At 40.1% G+C, this 23651-nt stretch overlaps 1 protein-coding gene across 3 annotated transcripts; it reads right to left on the bottom strand.

The window, feature by feature from the left end:
- Positions 1-1326: 1326 nt before the first annotated feature.
- Positions 1327-22694, bottom strand: STON1 (stonin 1). 3 transcript variants are annotated; one of them, XM_060273089.2, is made up of 4 exons: positions 22517-22694; positions 10973-12932; positions 4288-4490; positions 1327-3150 (listed from the first exon to the last, which is right to left on the bottom strand). In XM_060273089.2, the coding sequence occupies exons 2-4, from the start codon at positions 12879-12881 to the stop codon at positions 3076-3078; spliced, it is 2187 nt and encodes a 728-aa protein (XP_060129072.2). In that variant the 5' UTR covers positions 12882-12932; positions 22517-22694; the 3' UTR covers positions 1327-3075. The 3 variants fall into 3 exon arrangements, with proteins under 3 accessions (XP_060129072.2, XP_088523545.1, XP_088523544.1); XM_088667419.1 differs by lacking the exon at positions 22517-22694 and adding an exon at positions 21032-21603; XM_088667418.1 differs by lacking the exon at positions 22517-22694 and adding an exon at positions 21484-21603.
- Between the last annotated feature and the right edge of the window lie 957 nt (positions 22695-23651).

Here is a 23651-nt window from a genome sequence, read left to right as displayed (position 1 = left end):
ATGAATTTGCTTTATTGTGGCTATCAAAATGTTGTGTAAGACTCAACGCAACTTTCTCAAGAGAAGTGTTTCTAGGAACAGCATGTCATGGCTGAATTCTCATCCATGTAGTGTTTTGTGTTTTCACACTTCCACATAACCCATAAACTTATCATCCTCCTAATTCTGATATTTAATTGTCCAAAACTGGACACTGTGCTCTGAACTACACCTGAACATGACTAGGTTAGGGATAGTTGAAGGATAGTTGCTACTAGCAGAAGCCAGTGGAATGAGTCCCATCAGCACAAGGGGACTTTGCCCTTCTCGCCTCTCCTCATGCCTTCCTCAATCTGCTCAGGGGGGTCAGGAGAACCCCCAGAGCAGTGTGTGGAGGGAAAAGAGGGGAGATCATTCTACCTGGTAAGTAGAAATGCTTGCACTCATGGAATGAGTATGGTGTTGAATTCCACCCAAAATTCTCAGTTTGGAGGATACTAATAGGTGTATTCTTTTGTGGCTTGGAAACATGGGCAATAATCAAACATCTTTTCAAAAGCAAACAAATAGCAAAAATGAGTAAAGCCTGCTTTAAAGCACACTGATCCACACAGAAATTGAACTATCCACTTAAGTAAGCAGAGGTACGCACTGCCTTACCAACCAACAAGTATGCAAAGCAACACAGTTGCACCACCCTTCACAAGTGACGGTGTGCACAGTTCTCTTCAACCAATGATTTAAAATGAAGAGTTAGACCTCTGGAATTCTGCGCTGGAGACAAGACCCATTTCCCTTTTCCAAAATGCATTCACCACCCTTAAAAATCTGGAAAGCGTTATGGTTTTTTTATACCAGAGTACAACAGAATCCTGTTGAAATAAATGGGGTTTGAGCTATCAGATAAGCTTGAAAATGACACCCTAAATGTGAAAGGCAAATTGGCTAGTATTTGAGCCTCAATATGACCTAAAGCAAGAACCAACAATTTTCCTCCTCTGAGACAAAAAATCAAAAACCCAACCATCCATCTAACAAACAGCATATACCAGAGCTATTATCACCTAAAGGCTCTTTTGACATTTCAAGACAATTTACTAGTAAAATGAGATTAGAGAAGCTGTTGTATCTTCAAAATGAACTGTTGGGACAAAGCTACATAGACAATTGAGATTGTAACTTAATATCCACTTCCATTGAACTGGAATTATAATATAAACTATGTTTTCCCAGATTAATAAAACTCAATTTATTCTAAATCATTTTCCCTTTGGGGCGAATTAGCTGAAGTGTTAAGGTCCATATTTAATATCTGCAGCAGGGACAAAATATTAAAGTGAGATGAAGTATGCTATTACAGCTTTATTCCAAAAAGACTTACACACAGCAAAGATATCATCTAGAGCAATTGCAATAAAGCAGAAAGCCATCAATACAGATTAAAACAGAGACAGACACTTCTCTGGCTTCTAGAGTATACAAGAAAGGCCTCAAAAAGTAAAGGACAAAGATGATGTCTCCCACAAGGGGACAAGTAGAACTGTCCTACAAGCTTAAAAGTCAGCATCTAAAAGGTTAAGGTGATTGTCAAAGCATTTACAGTTTCATCTTTCCTTCGGACTTAGAAGTCTTCTGTGGCACACCCCTTAAGCAAACTCTAGCTTAGCTGGCAACGCAAAGGAACATTTCGCTTTCCACGTTCTTCCGGAGTCTCCTGGATCTTATAGCTTCTTTGACTAGCAATTCAGGACATGCTTTTGTTCCAGATCTAACATCTGTTCCTGTTGAAGATCCAAAATAATTCATAATAGTTGGCAATGTCTTAAAAATAACTCTGTTCTGTCCAAGATCCTGAAATGAAAACTTTGCCTCATCCTTTCAGGTCAAGACTTTTTATTACCCACAATGCTTCCCCCCCCCATGAGCCCAGGCAGAGTCCCCTTCCAGAGAACGAAAGGTAAAAACCTCCATTTACAGATTCAAACAGGAGAGGCCAAAAGAGCAGCACTTATAAGCTATTTGAAACATGGTATGTCTTCCTGTGTGGAAGAATGTATGCCATAGATTTCAAAGAAATGCTGAAAGCAATGAATTAAATTCCTGACAGGAACTATTCTGAAAAGCCAGTGTAGATTTGGGATTCAAAAGTAACATTTTCCATACTGTACATATATTCCTCTGTACAGGAATAATATAGTGGAATAATCCAAAAAGATCCCATTTATGGGCCACTGAAACTCTTATCTGCTCTGCCAAATGACACCCCTTTTCAATATACTTTAGGCTTGCATTATTTACCAATACTGGGAAGAGCAAGACATATGATTACATTCACAAAGTGCCTACAAATATATATACAGTATGTCCACAACTTATGCACATTTAACTTGTTTGCATTCAGCTATGTGTTCATGGCAAAAAATAAAAAATAAATAAAAAGAGGGTGGAAAGGTGGGGTTCCAGGAATCAGCCTGGACAGCTCAGGTGGTTAGAGCATGGTTTGATAATGCCAATGTTGCAGGTTTGATCCCTGTATGGGACAGCTGCTTATTCCTGCACTGCAGGAGGTTGGACTAGATGATCCTTGGAGTCCCTTCCAACGCTATGATTCTATGAAAAATGACTTTGGCAATCCCACCCAACACTGAACCCCATGTGTTTGGACTGTACACAATTTTGGCTTTAGGTGCAATCCCCGGAATATAACCCCCACATAAGTTGCAGGTTTACTGTAATACAGAACTTAATTTGAAATTTATAATTTACCTTTCTGGACCATGGCAAAATATATATTTGATGTTAAGTCTAAATGCTTCATAGCCAACTGCCTTACAAGAGTTCATATCAAGTGCCACTAATTTTCAAGATACTGTGAATTGACTTTGTGTGCTTTAGCTTTTTAAAGGATAACATTGGTCAGTAAGCTAAAAGTTAGGTGCACAAACTTCCAATGGTATCTGGTCTTTCAACATGACAAACTGCAGGGAATAAGCTGAAGTCCACTGCCTTGCAAACTCATTTGGAGGCAATATATAAAGCACTTTCCCCCACAGTCCTAACAGCACACCAGACCACTTTCTTCAGTTCGATTCCTCACTACTGCATTTGACAACTGCCACATTTATTGGAATCTTCGCCATCAAGCCTTATCCATTTCTTCTCAATTTCAACCTGTAATATGAAAGCAAAAAGGTTGTATTCTTTTTACAAAGCAGTAACATTACTGAAGCTCTTGACACTATACCCAGTGAGCCAATAGCTAGCATTCTAATCCTATTAAAAAGTAGATGACAATAATGAACCAGGACTTGTGTAACCAGCAATCACCTGCTAGAGTAGAAGCCATGTTTGTTTATACCATAAAAACACAAGAAATCCTGCAGCACTTTGTTGCAAATTAAAAGTTGCAGAGTGCATGAGGTTTATCTAAATCTACCTCGTCAGATACATACCCCAAGTAGAAAACAAAATATAAGAACAAGAGGAAAAGTAAATACTATTATAAAATTATTGATTAAACTTACATCCTACCCTTTGTCCTAGGACCCCAGGTTACAATGCTATAAATATAAAACAATCAATACTAAAGCAGAAATTTAAAAACCAAAAACATAATAGGTAAAACATATATCAATTTTTTGCAGTGCAGGTATCAATCTTCAGTAAACACAATCCTACTCTGAGTTTGAGATGATAGCTAACCCTACACTTTTCAGTTTTATTTTTTTTAAAAAAAATTATTCATTTTATAATAACACATAACAAACACATACAAACACCACAATACAATACAAATAGCAAATCCAACAAAACAACATAAAAATACATACATCCTCATTTACAAATCTAATTTCCTAAACATTTCAAGATGACTTCCTCAAATCCCCCCATCTGAGTTTCATTATACTACACTTTTCAGTTTTAAACTGTTTTTTCACTAGCCAAGTCTGTACGGTGTGAAACTACATTTCAGTTTCCTTACCCCCCTGTCCCAAAATAGGTTTCTCTTTGCATTTTACTGCAGTCCCTCAAAGCTGCCGTGCTACAGTAGAACTGAAAACTTAAGTTCCTACAGGGTTAGCGCCTCTAGGATTCAGTTCTTCAGCTATAGGTTTTTACAAGATATACCCTACTGACAGTTAGCTTGTGGCCCAGAATGCCTTTATTGTGCCTTTGTTACCATTTTAGCTGATGCTTTAATAAATAAATGGGTGATACCAAGCTTTTTCTTGCATAGCTGCCTGGCTTGCTTTGTTGCCTTGATGCTCCATCAGGCTAAAAAACGAAACAAGAGGACAAGAAGATTACCTGGCAGTTGTAACATGCTTTACGTATCACATGTTTCTGGGGTTGGATGTCACTCTCGATGCCCAATGATTTAACTTCAGTTCCGGAAGCGCATGCATCAGGCACAACAAACTGCACTGTGGCAAAGGGATACCAATCAGAGGGGATTTCCTGATCCGATCCAAGTTCTAGCTTGTAAGACAAACTGTGCGGGTGATCTGGACCTTGAGAAAAGGATGGAGGGAATGTCACATGAATTTTAGCCAAGACAAGTAGCTGAGAGAACAATCAAGTTACTGGAGGCTTTTGCTAAGCTGTGATTAAGTAGAGCAACCCAATGAAAGAGGAAAGTAGCTCAGCAGGTCACAAGCACCACCAATGCCTGGTAAAAAAAAAAAAAAGTAGCATTTGCTCCCATTCAAAGCTGCTTTTTTTATCTTGGAAGGCTAGAAACACTTTTATAATTCACCATCACAAACAGCTCTATATTACATGAAATTATTCACCACTTCAAGTATACTCCATCAGCAGTAATCCCCACCAAACACCTCCATTCTAACACATAGTCCAGATGGGCTTTTACCCCTAAATCTTCCCATCTGCAAGTTACTGTCAGAGCGTAGACACTTGTACACCAATGTACCAATATGTTTTGACAATACGGTTGTCAATATGCTTTGTCAGTATGGCTGATAATGAAACAGAAGCTCAGGTTCAGGCACAGAACAGTTATACTTTATAGGTTGCATAGACCCATTTAAATTAAGGGAGCTATTTTAGCCAAGGACATTAATTTGAATGGGTCTACCCATGAGTATGACTAGCATTGGCTACAACCTTAAGGCATCACCTTTCTCGGGGGCAACTATTTAGAAAACTACAGTTATTAAATCACACAGATTCTAATTATTTTGTGAATGCCTCTACAGCAAAAAGCTCCCTGCAGAAGCAAGCAAGAAAAGAATTTAGGCAATTACACTAAGTCCACAACTTATGCGAGGGTTATGTTCCGTAAATTGCGCCTAAAGCCAAAATCACGTCAAAACATGTTGGGTTCAATGGTGGGTGGGATTGCCAAAATCTTTTTTCCCTGGACACCCGCCCTCTTTCCACTTTTTTTTCTCTGCCAAGTGCGTAAAGCTTAATGTGCACAAGTTAGATGCGCATAAGCTGCGGGCTTATTATACTCAATTACTGTGCAAACTTTGTTCATCTAAGAGCAACCCAAAGAACTTCACTGAGAGCTGTTTAAACCACCAAGAGGTTTTACTCATCACAAAGCTTTGCCAATGTACGAAAATGTTGGCCAGGATGCCTGAAGATCTGAGGCTTAAAATTAATGATACAGAATTTGACATCAACAAACAACAAGTGCTTCTACAATAAGCCTCTAGCAAAGATTCAGTGGAGATGCTCATGATTCAACTAAATCTGATGGAATTTACTTTAGAATGCATCTTAAGTATCCAGATAATCATTAAAATTCTAAATGTTAAAACATGCAGTGAAATATGTCTTGGGTATCAGAAAGAGAAAGTAAACTGGGAATTTTATCTTCAGTGAAGGATATACAGTAGTACACACAAACATGTGTACTTCAACCTAAACTGATCCTTTTTGAACTAAAAAAGCAGCTTCAAAGTAGAAGCAATCTAGCATAAAAGTCTTATGGCAAGTGTGGGGAGGAGCTAGCCACTCTCTTCCTGTCTCTGCATCCTTTCCCACAAACATCACCCAAGGAGGTTTTAATGGAGGCATCTGCATATAATGTTTCACCCAATTTTTAAACACTATTTATATTTATCCACCACTTGATTGGGGATGTACATTTAGCCAAGTAATCAGGGCATATTTTCTAATCAGGCAGAAAAGGAAAGATTTCTAATACAAAAACAGCAGGAGGCAGGTGCCAACTTAGAAGTAGTATTCCCTCTCCTCTCTTACACAGTAGGGATTCACTTAAAATGTTGCAATTCATGCATGTGCCATCTAAAAAAACAAAAAAGTATGCAGACAAATGTTTCTTACTCAAAATGCTAATGTATGCATATTTAATTATTCTATTAATGCATAGAGTCAATCAACTAAAATTTTAAGGAGGCAACAGCCCTATTTTTTATGTACATAACACTTCACAATCTTTTATTACTGCTTTATACAGTAGTTCACTGTTTCCACTTCAAAGACACTCTCCCAGCCTCAGATCTTTTCATTTGCAATAGGAGGGAAATGCAACAGCACAATAAGGAGGAGGGAAATATAGGGGAATAACATTTATGAAATTGTCCCTATAAATGCCAGGTAATGTTATGTAAGCAGTTTGTCCAACTGTTCAGGCATCCATTGGAGTTCCATGGATTGTTACCTAATAATCATAATTGATATGGAGATCAACCAACTGGAAATCCCATAAAATAAACACTCAAGAGCTCAATTTGGCATTCCACATGGACCACTCACAGCATGTATTAGACCGGGGGTGGGATTTTTACTCTTAATTTTGTTTCCTTAGGTTCCCCATTATATCAAATCCTTCAACAATTTACTATTAACTTGAAAAGAAGAACAGTGAGGCCACGCTGCCAAGAAAGCATTTCCTGGAACAAGGCAGAAATATTACCAGCAGTTATTGGAAAATCCAATGTGAAAATAATCAAGGAACTAGACCCCATGTGAATTCATTTTAAAATGTTTAAGAAAGATTGTGGTTAAGGGATCATTGTTTCAATTTGGATTTGAAGTCACATTTCTCCCATAGTTTTGAGTTAAAGTCACATTTCTGCCATATTTACAACCTATCAACAATGATCATGCATTAGAAAGCTATTAGCAAGCTGCCATTCTTTTCCTCATGCAAAGCTGTGTTTGTTTTGGTAGTGAAAACTTTATGCGATCTGAATGAACACCCATTCACACAACATTGGATCTCACTCATTTTCATTACTATCTAGAGCAGGCATGTCCAAAGTCTCTTTCGGGGGCCTAATCCAGCCCGCCGATTGGTTTAATCCGGCCCCTATGGCAGTTTATTTCCTAGGGCAAAATCCAAAAAAAAAAAAAACCATTGACAACTGCAAACCTAAAAGAAGGTCAACCACTTCGGTCGGCCCTCATGGCCCTTTTGCTTCATCAAATCTGGCCCTCTTTGAAAAAAGTTTGTACACCTCTGATCTAGAGGATAGACTGAACCCAGGGACATGAAGACCTTGCTTGCAGACTCAATTTTCCTTTTCTCAGATTGGGGAAAATGTGTCACATAGGAGGATGCTAAAAGACTCCATGCCTCATAAACACATACATTCATTTGAAGAGGGCTATGACATGACAACAGCATAGCAATGTTGGCTGTGGCATCTCAAAAACTGCAAATGTACTGGTATCTATGCTGTAGTCTGGAAACAAGCATATGAGCTAGGCCTTCTCTTATTTCCCTCATTGGACATTATGTTTGACCTTTAAATTAAACAATAAACAGACTTCACTTTCATAATTGATTACAATTGTTTCAAATTTAAAATCTTTTTCAATGCAGGGGAGATCCATTATTAATCTATCGCAAGCAACTCTTCCAAGTAACACTTTCACTTAACTTTGCTCTTATGCAATTTTAAAATCTACCCCACTACAGTGACAAAGGCAAACTTAGTCCTTGTATTATTTAAAGAGTTGTTTTAAAGTTATGTTATTTTCATATGTCTCATCCCCAGCATATTTAAAGATACACAAATATACCTACATACATTCCTGGGAGAGATGAATCATCCTAATCACCAAAGGACACTAAGTGTCTGACACTTCATGCATAATGTTTTTTCCTAAAGAGAGCTAGCAAGTATGTATGTATGTATGTATGTATGTATGTATGTATGTATGAGCCACCACATACAAAATGGGTTTAAATCATATACCCTGGTGTACTCCTGAAATCAGATTGTTACAATGGCCAGTGTACCTTTCACCTGATGGTTTTAGTTCCTTTATTTTGATGCAAACTCAAGTTACTATTATTTATGCCTTTATACCCTGAAAGGTTTGCCTCCTGCAATATACAATATATAGGGCTGCACTCTATTATTATGTTACTGAAGAATGTGACACCCAACTCTCTAATGACTCTCAATGACTGGCTGGCAACCAAATGGAGCCATTCTGTGCAGACTTTTCCCATAACCAAGGACCTGGCTATCATATGAACAGGCCTTCATAGCAGTATTTTTTAAATCATAATTATAGAAGAGTATTTTAAATTATTACTAAAGCTACATCATTTTAAAAGTTATTTTTGTATGTTGAAAACACAAACCAACAGGACCATATATAATCTCAAACTGCTCCACACCTTCAATTTCAACTAAGGCTGAAATACAGAATTTACTGCTGAGCAGGCATATACAGGATTATACAGTAAATTAGATCACGTCCCCTATCACTGGGGGAAAGGTTATAGCATACTTGGCCATGATAAAAAGCTTGAGTGCTTGTGCTACACTAGATATTTATATAATGAAATATTAGTAAAACAGAAGTGTAACTGGAGGCCGTCTCTTGTCACTGTGGATATTCCAGCACTAACATAGATTGAATGCATTAGCTAGTCCACCAGCATAGCACTAGAGGATATTTCTTTCCAAAGTAGATCTAGTATGTCAGCTGCAATGGACTTAACAGAACTCCAGAATCTCAAGAAAAGGCTGGTAGTATAGCCATCTAACTGTTACAATACTGCTCTCTTTTGGTTGATAGAGGCTATGTCAGTAGATAAAGGATGATATTCTTTACAATCTGCACTCCAGACCACATATTTCCAAAATTCAGAACCAGGAATACCACAAAAAGTTCTGTTTTGCATAAAAATATCTCTTATTCTACCATGTTGTTCCTTTAGAAAGCTCAGACCAGAGACAAACACTGATTAGGCATACTTAAGCAGTGTTTTTCTCTGGTCTGAGCTTTCTAAAGCAGGCATCCCCAAACTTCGCCCCTACAGATGTTTTGGACTACAATTCCCATCTTCCCCGACCACTGGTCCTGTTAGCAAGGGATCGTGGGAGTTGTAGGCCAAAACATCTGGAGGGCCGCAGTTTGGGGATGCCTGTTCTAAAGGAACAACATGGTAGAATAAGAGATGCCAACAGAACTAATTATTCCAATACATTTACAGTGGTACCTTGATCGTTGAACAGCTTGGCTTCCGAACAAATTGGCTCCCAAAAACCGCAAACCCAGAAGTGAGTGTTCCAGTTTGCGAACATTTTTCGGAAACCGAATGTCCAACATGGCTTGCGTGGCTTCCAATTGAGTGCAGGAAGCTCCGCAGCCAATCAGAAGCCGTGCCTTGGTTTTCGAATGGTTCCAGGAGTCGAATGGACTCCTGGAACAGATTGAGTTTGACAACCAAGGTACCACTGTACTGGAAGAATTCATACTCCAAAGTGAGGTGTGGGGTTTCACTGCCATGCGTTGAACTTTGGCTCTTTCCGATAACTATGCTGCATAATTATGCTTTTACTTAGCTCACAGAATACATTTTTAAAAACCATATGCTATTTTTAGTGTGTGGTACACACAAATATGAGTATGCAACATGAAAGCGAAAAAGGCTGATGTATGCTTCCATGTGTACCTCCTTATCATTTATGGAGGTCTATTTTTAAATTTCTCAGTAGGTTGCAATATTTCTAAAAACAGCAATTAGACAAGCTATTTTTACTTTCTCATTTTTGCTTTTAATGATCATACATATTTTATATTCTGTAACTTTTTATATTTGTTGTCTGTGGACCATAAGTAAATTCTTATATCACCTTCTTATATTCTTGTATCACCTTCAAAGTAATGCAAAAGATCAGTCAGAGAATGGCTTCTATGCATTGCCATTTCCAAGGACAACAGAATTTCTTCCTGCAATCTAACATGAAATTCTTTTTTTACTTTTTGCGTACTTTTGAAGATACAGAGATGCACTTCATACCTGGAAAGGTGATATCAAATTTATATGGATGCCCAAGATGGAAAGACACCAATTCCAGAACAATTTATAAATTCTTCTTTACACACTTCCTTTTTCAATATCAATATAGTATTTTCCATGTATAAGACTAGTTCCCCCCCCCTAAAAATAATGTCCAGAATTTGGGGGCGTCTTATACATGGGGGCCATCTCCCCCCCCCCCATTTTCTTAAATTGGAGTCCCCCAAAATAGGGGGCATCTTATACATGGGGGCGTCTTATAGACGGAAAAATACGGTACATTGTAGTACGCACAGTGACTTTACAGAAGTTAATTGTAGCCACCTAGGGAGCAGGAATTTGATTCCTGGATCTAATAAAGCAAAATCCTAGAATATGAAACAAAATAAACATTTTCAAATATGAAAATGCCAAGACTTCTTAAATGAAGGCCTAATTATCACTTGGCTTGAATCAAGCATCTATCAAGGCTGCTTTGTTAGGTTGGTGTGGTTAAAATATTCAGATTTCTAAAGCACAGGAATGTGTGCTATATCAAGAGTGTTTTTCTTTTTCTCAGCTCAACAGCACACACAATTCACCATCTGCAGCCTCCATGCCATACATTTTAATCAATTGGCCAGTAAAATCTCTGGAGTGTCGTATTGTTAACCCACTATGAGAAAATGCAATTCCCTTTCAGCACAGATTTATACCATTTTTAGAGAAAAATCTTTATATAAACCAAATATTTACTTGAGTTTTTATCTGGAAGTCTGTCAATCTTCCACACAATAGCTCTATAGGCACTTTCATATTTGGCTGTTCCAATTGAGACTTGTATTACAGGATCAGATTCAATTTCAGTTAAAGCGCCAAGGCATGTTCTTCTGTTCATTTTTGCTTTCAGAGACTTCTGTCTTTGAAGGTTCATGGTCCAAAGAGTTTTAATCCACTGTGAGGGAATAGGAAAGTGTACCATAATACTTTCACAGGGTTTCATGGAATTTGAATGCACTGAAGTCAGAGCAGAACAGGACATGTTTATGAAAGCTTGCAGTTCAACATAAGCTCCTTGTACTACCACCATGGCCTTGACAGAAAATGGAAGATCACCCCCATTATACCATGTCCTGAAACGCATCAGTTCTAACCTACAACCTTCTGTAGGTATAAATTTAATTATCCTTGACTGCTCAAATTCTTGTTTCTTCACACATTGATGGAAGTGATAGTCAATGATTTCAATCCATTTTTTCGCATCCTTTTCAAAGAGGTGCTCATCTTTCCTCTGAAGCTCCAGATCATTCAGCGTCAAAAAGCACTCAGAGTTTCCATTCACAAAACTCAAGCAATAAATATGGGTGATGACAGCACTTTCAACTAGCTTCCCTTCTGCTTTAGTGATCCTCCCTGTAAAGTCATCCACTATCTCCAGGATCATTTCCTGTTCTTCATAGTGTCTTTTTGGTTTTGAAATAACAGGAAGCTTCATTAACTCTTCCTCCACTATCACCAGGAAGTCAGTGAAGTCATTGTAATCAGTCGTTCCCAGCTTTAGCATCTGCTCTATCTCTGGTTCATGAACCACTTCAGCTTTGGGATGATACTTCTTTTTCTCCACATAAGACACATGCTCAATTTTCACAGTATGGATTTTCCCAGAGATACTGCAGTTCTCTAGCTTGGGTTCTGAAAGTTTACAAAATGGCTGCAGCTGAAATTCTTTGAAAGGTTTCTCAAGGCCCTTTTCATAATACATTTGTAGGATTCCTCCAGGTAAGACCTTAAGGTATATAGGCCCCCACTGCCTTGATGACATCATATTCTTCTTTTCGGGAATCCTCAACATGAAAGGCCAGCCATCTTTTCTTTGGCTGCTGAAGAGGCTGTGTGGAAGAAACGAAGAAAAGCCATCTCCCATATACATGTATGGCATGGTTGTCAGAGTCCTTTCATTATCTGAAGTATCAGTTTGCAAGTGCTCAAGCCTCTCACAAATATAGTGGAATGATCCCTGATTGAGACTTTTCTGATCAGGGAACTTGTCCTTTTCACTGGAAGAGCCATTATCCTTTTCAAGGTTTGCATCCTTTTTGTGCACATTGATGGGTGTATCTGGTGAATCTTCTGACCAAAATGGACTAGCAAAAGCACAGTCATTCTGAATGTATTGGAAGAATGTTTGTGATTCCAGGGAATCTTCTGATTTCTTTGTGCTTTCCTGATGAGTGGCATTTGCACCATCTAATGGCTCTGAGATTAAACATTCTGAGTGATGCTGAGCCTGAGGGGTACCAGTCATTTTTTGAGAAGATGGCCCACCCACTGGCAGAATATTAATGTTGGATGACAACTCTGGAATAGGATAAAGGTGGTGAATTCCGGATTTTGAAAATAAAGGGCTGACAGGATAATCTTTAGTGGGTGTACATAGTGGAGAATTGCTAGGAGGTCCAGGGCTAAAGTAATAGTCAACTACAGGAGAGGAGAGAGGAGTATTGCTGGAAGATGGAGATTGGTTCAAGGAATCAGGCATTTTAGGCAGATGGAGTTTAAGCCCATTTGCTTTGCAGGCACTATGACTTCCCCCTGCTTTCTGAGGAGAATGGAATAGGGGTTCATCTTCAAATGTAACCCAATTTGCAGGATTTGGGGTAAACATCTTGTTGGAACAAGTTGGAGATACACAGCTGAAGTCTCACTTGCAAATCATCTGTTTAAAAAAAGGAAAATGGAATGTGTAAGAAAATGCGTACTATCTTTCTAAAAGCATATCCCCATGACAAACTTAGATCAGTTTCAACCCTTCAAGGAATCCTTAAAATTGTGATTGTGAATGAACTGGAGAACCTCCAAACCACAGCAATCTCCCAGAATTGTAACTCCCAGGGTTTTATGGCTAGAATAGTGAAACTGGTTTTAAATTAGCATAATAGATATTTTTATCAGCCTTAGACATCTTATACCTTGGAGCCTAGTGGTTCTTAACGAAAGGCAAAGATGACAAATCCAAAAGGGAGAGACAAATTCTGAATAGCCAAAATAAATGTGGACTCACCTTATACAAATATAGATATGCAATATATTTCTGCTTTATTTGCAGCAATTTACAATAATGTAGGGTTGGGACAAAAAAAGAAAGGCATTTTCTCTACCCCGATTGCCTATATTGACAAGCTTGTATTATCAGTGGCTACGGAAAGCAAAGGATACAAGGCAAAAGCTTATTTTGATAGGCACACAAAGAAAACATATTTGTCTTTGATATTTGTATCCTAGTGTCTGTGGGTTCTTCCAAACAGCTTGCTTATACAGTAGAGGATTCATTTTTGTATTGTTTGCATAAAGTTTGCAGAAAGCTTAGACAATGGCAGCTATTCACTGAGCATTCATTCCAATTTATTTGTGGGGAGGTTAGATGATGCTGAGTCAAGAAATCTTTATTTCTTAATCTTTTCAGTGCATTTTCCCTTATCACAAAAAGGCCATGGCAGGGGAATAGATTTGTTTTGCAAGACTACCAAATCAACTTTCATTGTACAACCTGAATTTACTGGTAAGTGCGAGCATACACTCACACTGATATTATATGAAAAGCCCAAGAAGCCTTAATTTCTTAATCATATACTTCAATCAGGAACTCATTCATAATTGCAATTCTGTTTCCTCTGCTAATGCAGTTTTGAGACAACACTTAATTTGGTCCCTCTTCATCAGGGTTATAAAGGCAATTATTCCCAAAACTTTTTTCTTTTTTTTTACAAAATGCAATATACTAAAGAAGCATGGAGGTAATATAAAATATTTGTTTAGTAAAGGGCTTCAGGATTATACAATATAGTGTAGTCCCAATTATTTTAGTGTAATGCTCAAGAACAAATGGTTTGAATTCCTTTTTGGAATTCTAGTTTTTGCAAGTTGCCAAGTATTTAATGCTCCAGCCAATAAACACAATAAGATAGAGACTTTTTCCAGATGAAATCCTTCTCTGTGGAGTCTATTCCTATGCATGTCAACAGAACTACAGTTATCACTTATTACTTTGCCAGCATCACCCAGGGTCCTGTGGGATTGTGGGGTGGGGCAAGAGCCACTGGGAGGCTTAACTGCCTTTGTTTGGGTCCATGAAGCATTTGAGAGATGTTGGAAGTAAGCAGAGAGGGGAATTATTGACCACCAACTTAAGGAGACTGGGCCAGCTGATCCTGAAAAAAGTGTCCCCAGAAAAAAAAAACTTGTGGCAGGACTCTGATTTGCAGTTTGGAACAGGGAGTGAAATGGACTGGCCCAGGGATAGCAAGAAGAAGATATGAAGGGGGTCATTAGAGCCACTTCCTTTATTCCTCTTGGCTATTCCAAGAATTAGAAATGGGCCAGGCATACAGCCTAATCACCCCCCCCCAAAAAAAAAACCTTTATGATTTGTCTGTTGATATATGTGTGATTCCCCCCCCCCCCCTGTTTTACAAAAGCCATTTCCTGTTGCCCTTCTGGAAAAGAATCTTGCACATGTTTGCAATTTGGGTATTATGGACAGCAGATGTACTAATACAGATCAAAGCAGAACCCTGCATTAAATTTCTGATGTTAAGGTTTTGCACACGTGCACTGCCATATTAATTAAATGTATCAGTTTTTGTTCCTTCTGATTTCATGAAAAATGTTAAGTTCCACAAGAGTCATGTACACCTTTGTCTTCACTTGCTGCATTAGAATGGCATTCTGCTTCACCATGAAGTTAACTGCTCTGGAAAAAAATGGATCCAGTCTTAAAGAAACACAAGCACAGCTGCAGCTTCTAATTCTTCCAATTCCTGAGCTCTTTATCACTAACAAGCCTGCCACAGAATAATTAAATAATTAAAACACAATTTGCGGCTGGAGCATGGAGATCAGGTGTGCCAGTGAGCAACGAAGCATGGAGATCAGGTGTGTCAGTGGGCAAAGAAACATGGAGATCAGGCAGGTGGGGAGCATGAAGATTGGGCGTGCGGCTGGGCAAAGGAGCATGGAGATTGGACGTGCTGGTGGATGAAGAAGCATAGAGATTGGACATGCGGTAAGTCAGACACACACACACAGAGAGAGAGAGAGAGAGAGAGAGAGAGAGAGAGAGAGAGAGAGAGAAGAGAGAGAGAGAAAGGAGCAAGGGACTAAAGAGGTTGAACGACACAGGGCAATGTGGTGGGTCTTATTTTTACCTGTACTTTGTGGGGTCTGGGAGGGAAGTCAGCGATTCAGCATTGGCAGTGGCTTCACAAAACTCTGCTTTCTGCCACCTGCTTCCAGGCAAAGCATGTTGCACACACACACATGGTATGATTCACGATGTCTTGCCAGGTCAATTATTTTTAAATGGTTATCATGATGTGGTCTAAAAACCGGTATTGGACAATGTATCAGTATATTGTTCAGCCCTACTGGCCATCAGGCAATAGCTTTTCCATCTGCCTTATCTCACCCTCCAGCCCTAGGAACCTTCAGAACAGAGTTGCTGCCATGGGCATTAATGAACTGAACAGAATAGAAGATTATGAGTCATGGGGATGGGGAGTATGAATTCAACTGTGCTTAATTTACTTTTTGGCTGCTATTTTGTTAATGTTGTTAATATTGTTTTATAAATTATGAATGCTGTAGTGCTTTATGAATCCTATGACTTTTATTGTAATTGTGCTGTTTATCTTTTTTTTAGTTTTGTTAATGGTGTTTTATAGACGATTAAATTTTATATTATTTATGTTGCATTTGAGATGTTCTCTTATTGTTACTAAGCCACTTTTCAATTCATTTGAATGAAAAGTGGCATAGAAATATAATAAATCAAATCTGGTCTGGTTAGTCTCAGAGCTAACTGCTAGGCATGTGGGCTCAAGCTCACACAGTATTTAATCACCAATATGATTCAGAGCATAAAGCACTGAAACAAGACCTGGTACACCTGGGTAAAATGCAGCAGGGAGGAGACATCTGCATGCACACAGGCAGCTGGAGTGAACATAAAGTTTGAATTCAAGCAGCTCTTCCCTATGCAGATTTGAAGATTATACCCTTTGAATAGTAAGCACTAAACATGACATTTAAAATGTTTCAAGGAAAGGAAAAGATGCATGCATAAATCCGAAGTTTCTCAAAAGTGTTTACCTATGAAATGCAGCAGAAAGATATCACTGACCCTCCCATGTATGTGTAAAGCACCAATATGCATGCATATTATAATCCAAAAGCACCCAAATCTAAATTTATCAGGTGTTTGCATGGTGTGTTCACTCAACAATTTGTATCATGTTCCCAATCTGAACAGTTAGAGGGAAGAGTATATCACTTCATTACTTTTCAAGCAGGACAGAGTGTCAAGACAACAATTTCTGGTGTACGATACTTTAATATTCCTATCTACACTATTCCTTCAGGGTTTCTGACAAAGATCCAAACTGGATGATCCTTAGGACTGAACCCTGTTCCTTCTACATGCAAAAGTGCTATCATCTCTTTAAAACCAATCTGCTAGGTTTGAACTGCTTAAAAACCTCAGAGCAATGCAACTGTCTTGAGTTATTAACCGAGAAAAGGCAGGAAGTTCATATCTGTGTGTTAAGTAAGGACAAAATGCCAGTCTTAACTTGGAATTTCCTGCTAGTTTGATTTACAGTCCAAATATTGCTTAAGTTCAACTTCTGGCTATGCCTCATCATGGCTGATGAGCTATTTTTATCCTCTTCCCTAACCACAACTATTTATACCAAAGAGTAATACTCTCTTTTCCATCAAAACATATAAAGCAGAAAAACACTTCTAGAAGTTTTGTGAAATAAAAATCATGGCCGAACATCTCATTCACTTTGTACCCCTCAAGTTATAAACATTTCAAGATTCACAAATACTGTGTGCCTTCTAGTTTAGGCGGCTTTAAAGAAAAGTTTAACAGCATCATGATTTTTCAGATAAAGGAGTGTTTCATTTGAGTATAAGGGAAAATCCACAAGTATACAGAATCAATGGAAACTTATGTCTCTTTGTGTATTCTTCATACAGTGGCTGGGGCAGCACAGTCAGGTGTGTATTATTATTATTATTATTATTATTATTATTATTATTATTTAAAATGGACACAGGATTCAGCATCACAGAGACCAAATAAGATGCAATGCAGGCAAGTTAGATCTTCCACATTTTTTAAACGTTGCAGCCATAGAAACCACCAATTCAGAAAGGGTCCAGGGTGGGTAGATTAATCATTTCTCACACATACAGAAAGCATCCTCCTTGAAGCTGCTATTTGCTGTGTAGGTAGAATATTGAATATCCTGTTGTACATGACTTTGATGGCCTCAGGCTGTGAAGCAGTTTATGAATTTGTAAAATAAACTGAAAATAATTATGCTTTCCTACAAAGAACAAACAACTGGAGGCGGGGCACAATTTAAAGTAGGCTCTTCCTGTTGGAATAGGAACTGGAATTTGCAACTAGTTTTCCCAAAGGCTTTCCAACCCCTTCCCACAATTCTCAGAAGCAGAACATAGTATACAAAAGTTAAAATATATAGGCACATCAGCTTGATTTGTGTAACAGTGTAACATAATTCCATTTTTCTTGGTGCACAGTTCGGGTTACCTTTGTATAGACTTTTGATTTATCTATTTAGTACAAAGTTCAGACAACCCTGGCTAATAGGACCAAAAAAATAAGAATGATTGGAATGCAACTGCCTTTCACAATAAAGGAACTTGGCTTTCAGCTTGTCTGAAATCTAAAGTGAGTTTAAATCAGAGTAGCTGAGATGGCTATCAGTTGATAGCAATGTAGTGTCAATGAAGACCAGCTTGATATGAGGAAATTCTACCTTTGTGCAAATCATATTGGTAGAAATTGGAATAGTTAATCTCTGAACACTTCTTGGCTCCTCCATGCAGACTTGCACACAAAGTATTGGTTAGTAAAGTATACTTCCAAGATATGGTGGGTTGGCAACGGCAAGACCTTTTATTCACCACAGATAGGCTGAAGGCAAGGCTCCAACCAACAATGAAAACAGGGGGAATAAGGATAATCACTAGTAGTTTGTATAAGCCCAGTACTAAAGCTAGCTTTCAAAAACAGCTAACTGACAACTAAGTAAGAATGCTGGTCAGCAAGCAATTTAGTACAGTCATTCTTCCCAGCCCTTCTGACTGTATTTTAACCACCATAAATACTGGTTGGCAACAGAAAATGCTGACAACTTCGAGCAGAGCCACTAACACAAGTAAGCCTCCTGTAAAACCTATCCTTTCTAAAGCAGAACAGAAATTAAAAATTTTGTAATTAAGGAACAAGTATTTAAAAAATCTAGCTGCATGATCTACTACCCTCAAGTGTGTTAGTGGAAAGCTGATGTTCCAAAACCTCTCCATTTCTTAGCATTTTGTACAGCCAAATGCTCCCTCCTGCCACTGTGGAGGCTTTTCAGAGAAAATTTTCCACTCCCATTGACCACAGCAAGCTCTGGGGCTCTGTGCCAGCTGAAAATATAGACCCAAGATTTGTAGCTTGGCAATCAGAAACTAATGTTACCACAAAGTTGTTTGCTCTGAGGTTGACCTTATTGGCACTGTTTTGCAAAGATTTCATGAAGCTAACGTCATTTTAAAGCTTCTGTACAACAATATATAACAAACCTAAATGGTAACTGTAAGCATAGGATGTAATAAACTCAGCACAAACTAGTGGTGAACAAATCTGGATTTGGAGCACAGGGTTCAAACACCTGCCAAACTCCAATTAGGGAAGTTTCTTGGCCTGAGCTCTTGTCTATAAAACAAGATAAAATGATTTATCTAGCTATGGTGGGATCAAACATCCCTGCACTTTTGGAACATTATCTCTAACCTCCCTTCTGCCTCTTTTGATGGAAGATTGTGCTAATCATTTTAAAGCAGGTTAGCTAATGGCAACTAGCTGCCCTACCTGAACCTCTGTTTTATCAGGCATGTCCCCTAGTTAAAGACACTTAACTCTTGTGTCAGTTGTGGACAACCTATAATATATTGGATAACATGTAGACAAGTTTGTATATGGTTGGGTGGAGAATTGTTCTACCTATTCTTAACATGTCCTCCACCCTATAAAAGGTGTTTATTGATTGCTATACATATTAGATGTTATTACTGTACAAAGTTTAATATACCCAGCCAGATGGGCAGGGTATAAATAAATTATTTATTACTATTATTATTATTATTATTATTATTATACTATATCTCAAACAGAAGCATGCCAACACACAAGCACTCAGGCGCACTGTTTCACTTTGAAAAATACTGAAACAGAGAAAACACATTTTCCTGAGCCAGCACCTAGCAAAAAAACAAAGAATGCAGTGTTATCCCACAAACAGGGGTATTACCTCCATAACTGGGGCTGTTATATGTCCCATATACACTAGCAAGCCACTCCCACAATGCTTTCTCTTAACTCTGCTCCACCCCGATTTTCATGTACATTGTATACCTCTGAATACCAGTTGTGGATGCTGCCCTCATGTAATATTTGTAAGTTTCCCAGAGATAACTTGATGAGCCACTACTGGAAACCGGAGTACAGAACTAGATAAAATCAAGTGGCTTGCCCAAGATAACACACCGTGAGCAGAGCGGAGCTGGAATCTGAAGCACAAGCCAGGTTCCCAAAACAATTTCTTTGCCAATTAGCCTTCTCCCAAAACATTTCACCTTTTGATTCTACCAAAAGACCATTTGACTATTTGTTTCCAATATTAATTTCCCAATATATTTCATCTCACTTTCCACCCCTATTTGTTCCCACTCCCCCCCCCAACCTGAGATAAAAATAATAATCCATCACTACCAAAACAAAATACAGCTGTTCACTTGCTTCATCTAGTTAAAGGAAAACAAAGGAGAAAATACAAGATAAGGAACTTGCACCATTCTCTGCCAACCTAGCAGTTCGAAAGCACGTCAAAGTGCAAGTAGATAAATAGGTACCGCTACAGCGGGAAGGTAAACAACGTTTTTGTGCGCTGCTCTGGTTCGCCAGAAGTGCCTTTGTCATGCTGGCCACATGACCTGGAAGCTGTACGCCGGCTCCCTCGGCCAATAACGCGAGATGAGCCGCAACTCCAGAGTCGGTCACAACTGGACCAAATGGTCAGGAGTCCCTTTACCTTTGCCTTACCATTCCCAAATCATTAGCCAACCATCAGGGAGGAAAACAGTCTTGTGGCACCTTAAAATTTTCAGCTGTGCTGCAACAGGCTAACATGGCTACATATCTTTAGGGACAGGCAATTCTGTAACTTTTGTATCAATGTATTCACATAGCAACTTCAAACATTTTTACCCTTTTCAAAGTAGCAGCTTCAGCACACTAAGTAACTACAATTGCCAATAACAGAGAAAGGAAGCCTAAAAGAAAGTCAGTGTTTGGCCCTGAAGGAGAAGACAGGCTGAATATTTGGATTTTGAGAAAGAAAGTGACCTCTCGGATTTAATACTTGAAGATTGCTGCTTACAAATCTTTCCCAAATAAGTTATTAAAGGTAAAAAGCACTCACTGCAAAGCTGCAGTGTTTGGAATGCAAGTATTTCTACTGTGTAGAAAAAGGACAAACTTTCTATATCATTACTCTATGGTAACTTTTGAATAACCATAACCCTCCAAATGAAGTGCATCCCTACAATTTCACTCCCAAGGTCATCCAACACAATTTAGCCACTGCCTTTTCACCCTGATCAGGCACCTGGAATAATGCAGGGCTATTTTTTTCCTTGCTTGCAAAGCATGCTTATAGCAGATAAATAAATACTCACAATCACAAACACAGATGATACCGGTAGCCTCTTATTAACCTCTGGATCAAAGTACTGGAGTGGGGAGCCATCATTTTGACACTCTTTAAACCATTCAGTTGTCAGGACAACACTAGGTAAAATAACCTATACTAACCAGCTTTGTCCACACCTTTCATGGGTAAAGATATACAGTAAATAGCTTCTAGCCATTGCAAGAACAGGAAAAAACAATGGCAGTTGTTCTAGTCCAGTTAGTGAGGGGGGCAAAGGATGGGGTGACTTGTAATGTCAAACAGCAAAGAAAGGCTTGAAATAAAAGCAGCATCCAACAGCTATGGAGAAAATGGAATTAATAGAGTTAAAAAGGACTGTGGAGGTCATCTAATCCAACCCGTTGCTTAGTATAGGAACTGCCGCGCAGGATGCAGAAATAGCATCCCTGACAGATGGGTGTGCTCAAATACATGTACCGTAGTGAAGGAAGGAAGTCTTTTCCAGTGTTGAATAGCTCTAATTGTTAGGATGTTTCTTCTAAGGTTTAGCCACAATCTGCTTTCCTGAATTTTCCACACATTGGTTCTGGTCTTGCCCTTTGGAGCGACAGAGATTAAGTAATAATGGGAAGACAACAAGTTTTTTTCGCCGCCCCCCCCCCAAGAAAAGGTATGTATGTGGTATATCCAGCTCAACCTAAGTGTGTGCTCGCACAGACTCTGAAACGAGGGGCAACTTTAAATTTAACAAGCACACTTTGAAACGAAGGAGATGCGGTAAAACCACCAGCATAGAAGCCAAACTCTCGCAGGAGCAGAGGTGCTTCCCTAAAATCGGAAGGGAACCACCGAGATCCAGTGCACTTTTACTTGGAAGTAAATTTCACAATGTCCCATAAAGGGCTCGCTCTCCAAGACAGGCGAACCGAGAATGACAACAGAATCAAAAAAAGAGCGTCTCGGGGCGCTTTAAGCATTAAACGTGGCATAAAGCTTTCGCGGACTGAATCAGATGCGCGAAGTGTTGTCGCTGTTATCCTTTTCTGCAAGGGGGGGGGATGTAAACACTGAGGTGAAATGCAAAACGTTCGCCTGCAGCAATTTGAGTAAAACGCGTGTGAGGCATCTGCCTTGCTGGCAATGCCAAAGTCGTTCCCCCACCTCCTTCTCCCCCTGGAGAGAGAAGCGGGGGGGGGGGGGGTCTCCCATGCATTCCCCCCAATAGTTACCCTCGGGGTAGGGCTTTGGAGCAAACGTCCTCACGGTTCACAGCCCCCACCCCCACCCAGCAGAAACTTCAGGAGGAGCCCCCTCCCCCATTAGAAGTCCGAGCAGCAATGCACACTTGCCATATAAATTGGGGGTGGGGTGGGGAGGTTCCTGTGAGACAGTTAAGCTCAGACCTAATCGCACCATTAGAACCCACCACCCCACCCCACCCCACCCGCCTCACCCGTCCCCTCAGATATCCCTCTTTCCGAAGGGAGAAGCGCCCACCCGCCATCCTTACCGGCGCGGGCGCCTCTCAGAGCTCCGACGAGCGCACTGAGGGGACGAAGCAGCAGGGAGAGAAAGAAGACGGCAGGCTCTGGCCGGGGGAAGGCTGGCCGGGACCCAAGCCCCAGCCTCGCCTGGCGCGGAGCCGAGGAGAGTCGCTGCCCGCTCCCTCCTTCTCTCCTCAAAACTTCAGGACGGGAGGCCCCGCCCCCTCCTCCTATTCCCCCCGCCCCCTCCTCCTATTCCCCCCGCCCGGTCCTCGCGCTCCTTTTTTAACTGTCAAAAGCCGCCGGCGCGCGACGAGAGGGGGAATGCGCATGCGCGTCCAACGTCGCGAGAGAGAGAGCGCTTTTCCGCTCCCTGACGAGGGGCATCTACCGAACGGGAGGCGGGAGCGGGGGGAGGATGGGTAGGCAAGGTACGAAGCTCCGCCTGCCCGTCTGGCCTGCTAGAGCCATCTGGGCGCAGGCGCAGTCACTCCCTAGGATTTGTTTTTGTTTGATGGGAGTGGTGAGGATTTTGGCGCCTTTTGGGGGGTCTGAGGCGAAAAGCATCTCTATGCTGGGGGGGGGGTTGAAGTTGGGACTTCCCAAGCAGGGGCTGGCCACCCATGAGGCAAGGTGAGGTTGGGGGCCTCAGGCGGCAGGATCCACAGGGACAGCAGACACCCCCACCATAGCTGCCAAGTTTTCCCTTTTCTCACGAGGAAGCCTATTCAGCATAAGGGAATTTCCCTTAAAAAAATGGAGAACTTGGCAGCTATGACCCCCACCCCACCCCAATCTGGAGCCTGGACCTTTATTCCGCACTTTGTTCCTTTGCCATTTGATGTGGGAGAAACATTCAGATGTGGCATCCCACGCTCTGACAGTAGACCCATCCATACACAAGGTCCCAGTTTCAACCCCTGGTAACTGCATGTAGAGCTGGGAGCAGTGGGAGAGGCCCCTGCATGAAACACTGGAGAGCTGCTGCCGGTCAGTGTAGATAGTACCAGACTAGATAGGCCAATGGGTCAGATCGGTACAAAGCAGCTTCCTATGTTCCTATGAAGATTTGCTGCTTTCCTCCCTCCTTGTGAAGTTCCTGAGCTATTGAATTCCTGCCTGTCATTACACAGTGGTCAGTGGGGTTATTCCTAGGCACTG

The sequence above is a fragment of the Zootoca vivipara genome, chromosome 3 (assembly GCF_965207765.1).
Source record: "Zootoca vivipara chromosome 3, rZooViv2.hap1.1, whole genome shotgun sequence".
NCBI classification, from domain to species: domain Eukaryota; kingdom Metazoa; phylum Chordata; class Lepidosauria; order Squamata; family Lacertidae; genus Zootoca; species Zootoca vivipara.
This window is presented reverse-complemented; position numbering and strand designations above follow the sequence as displayed.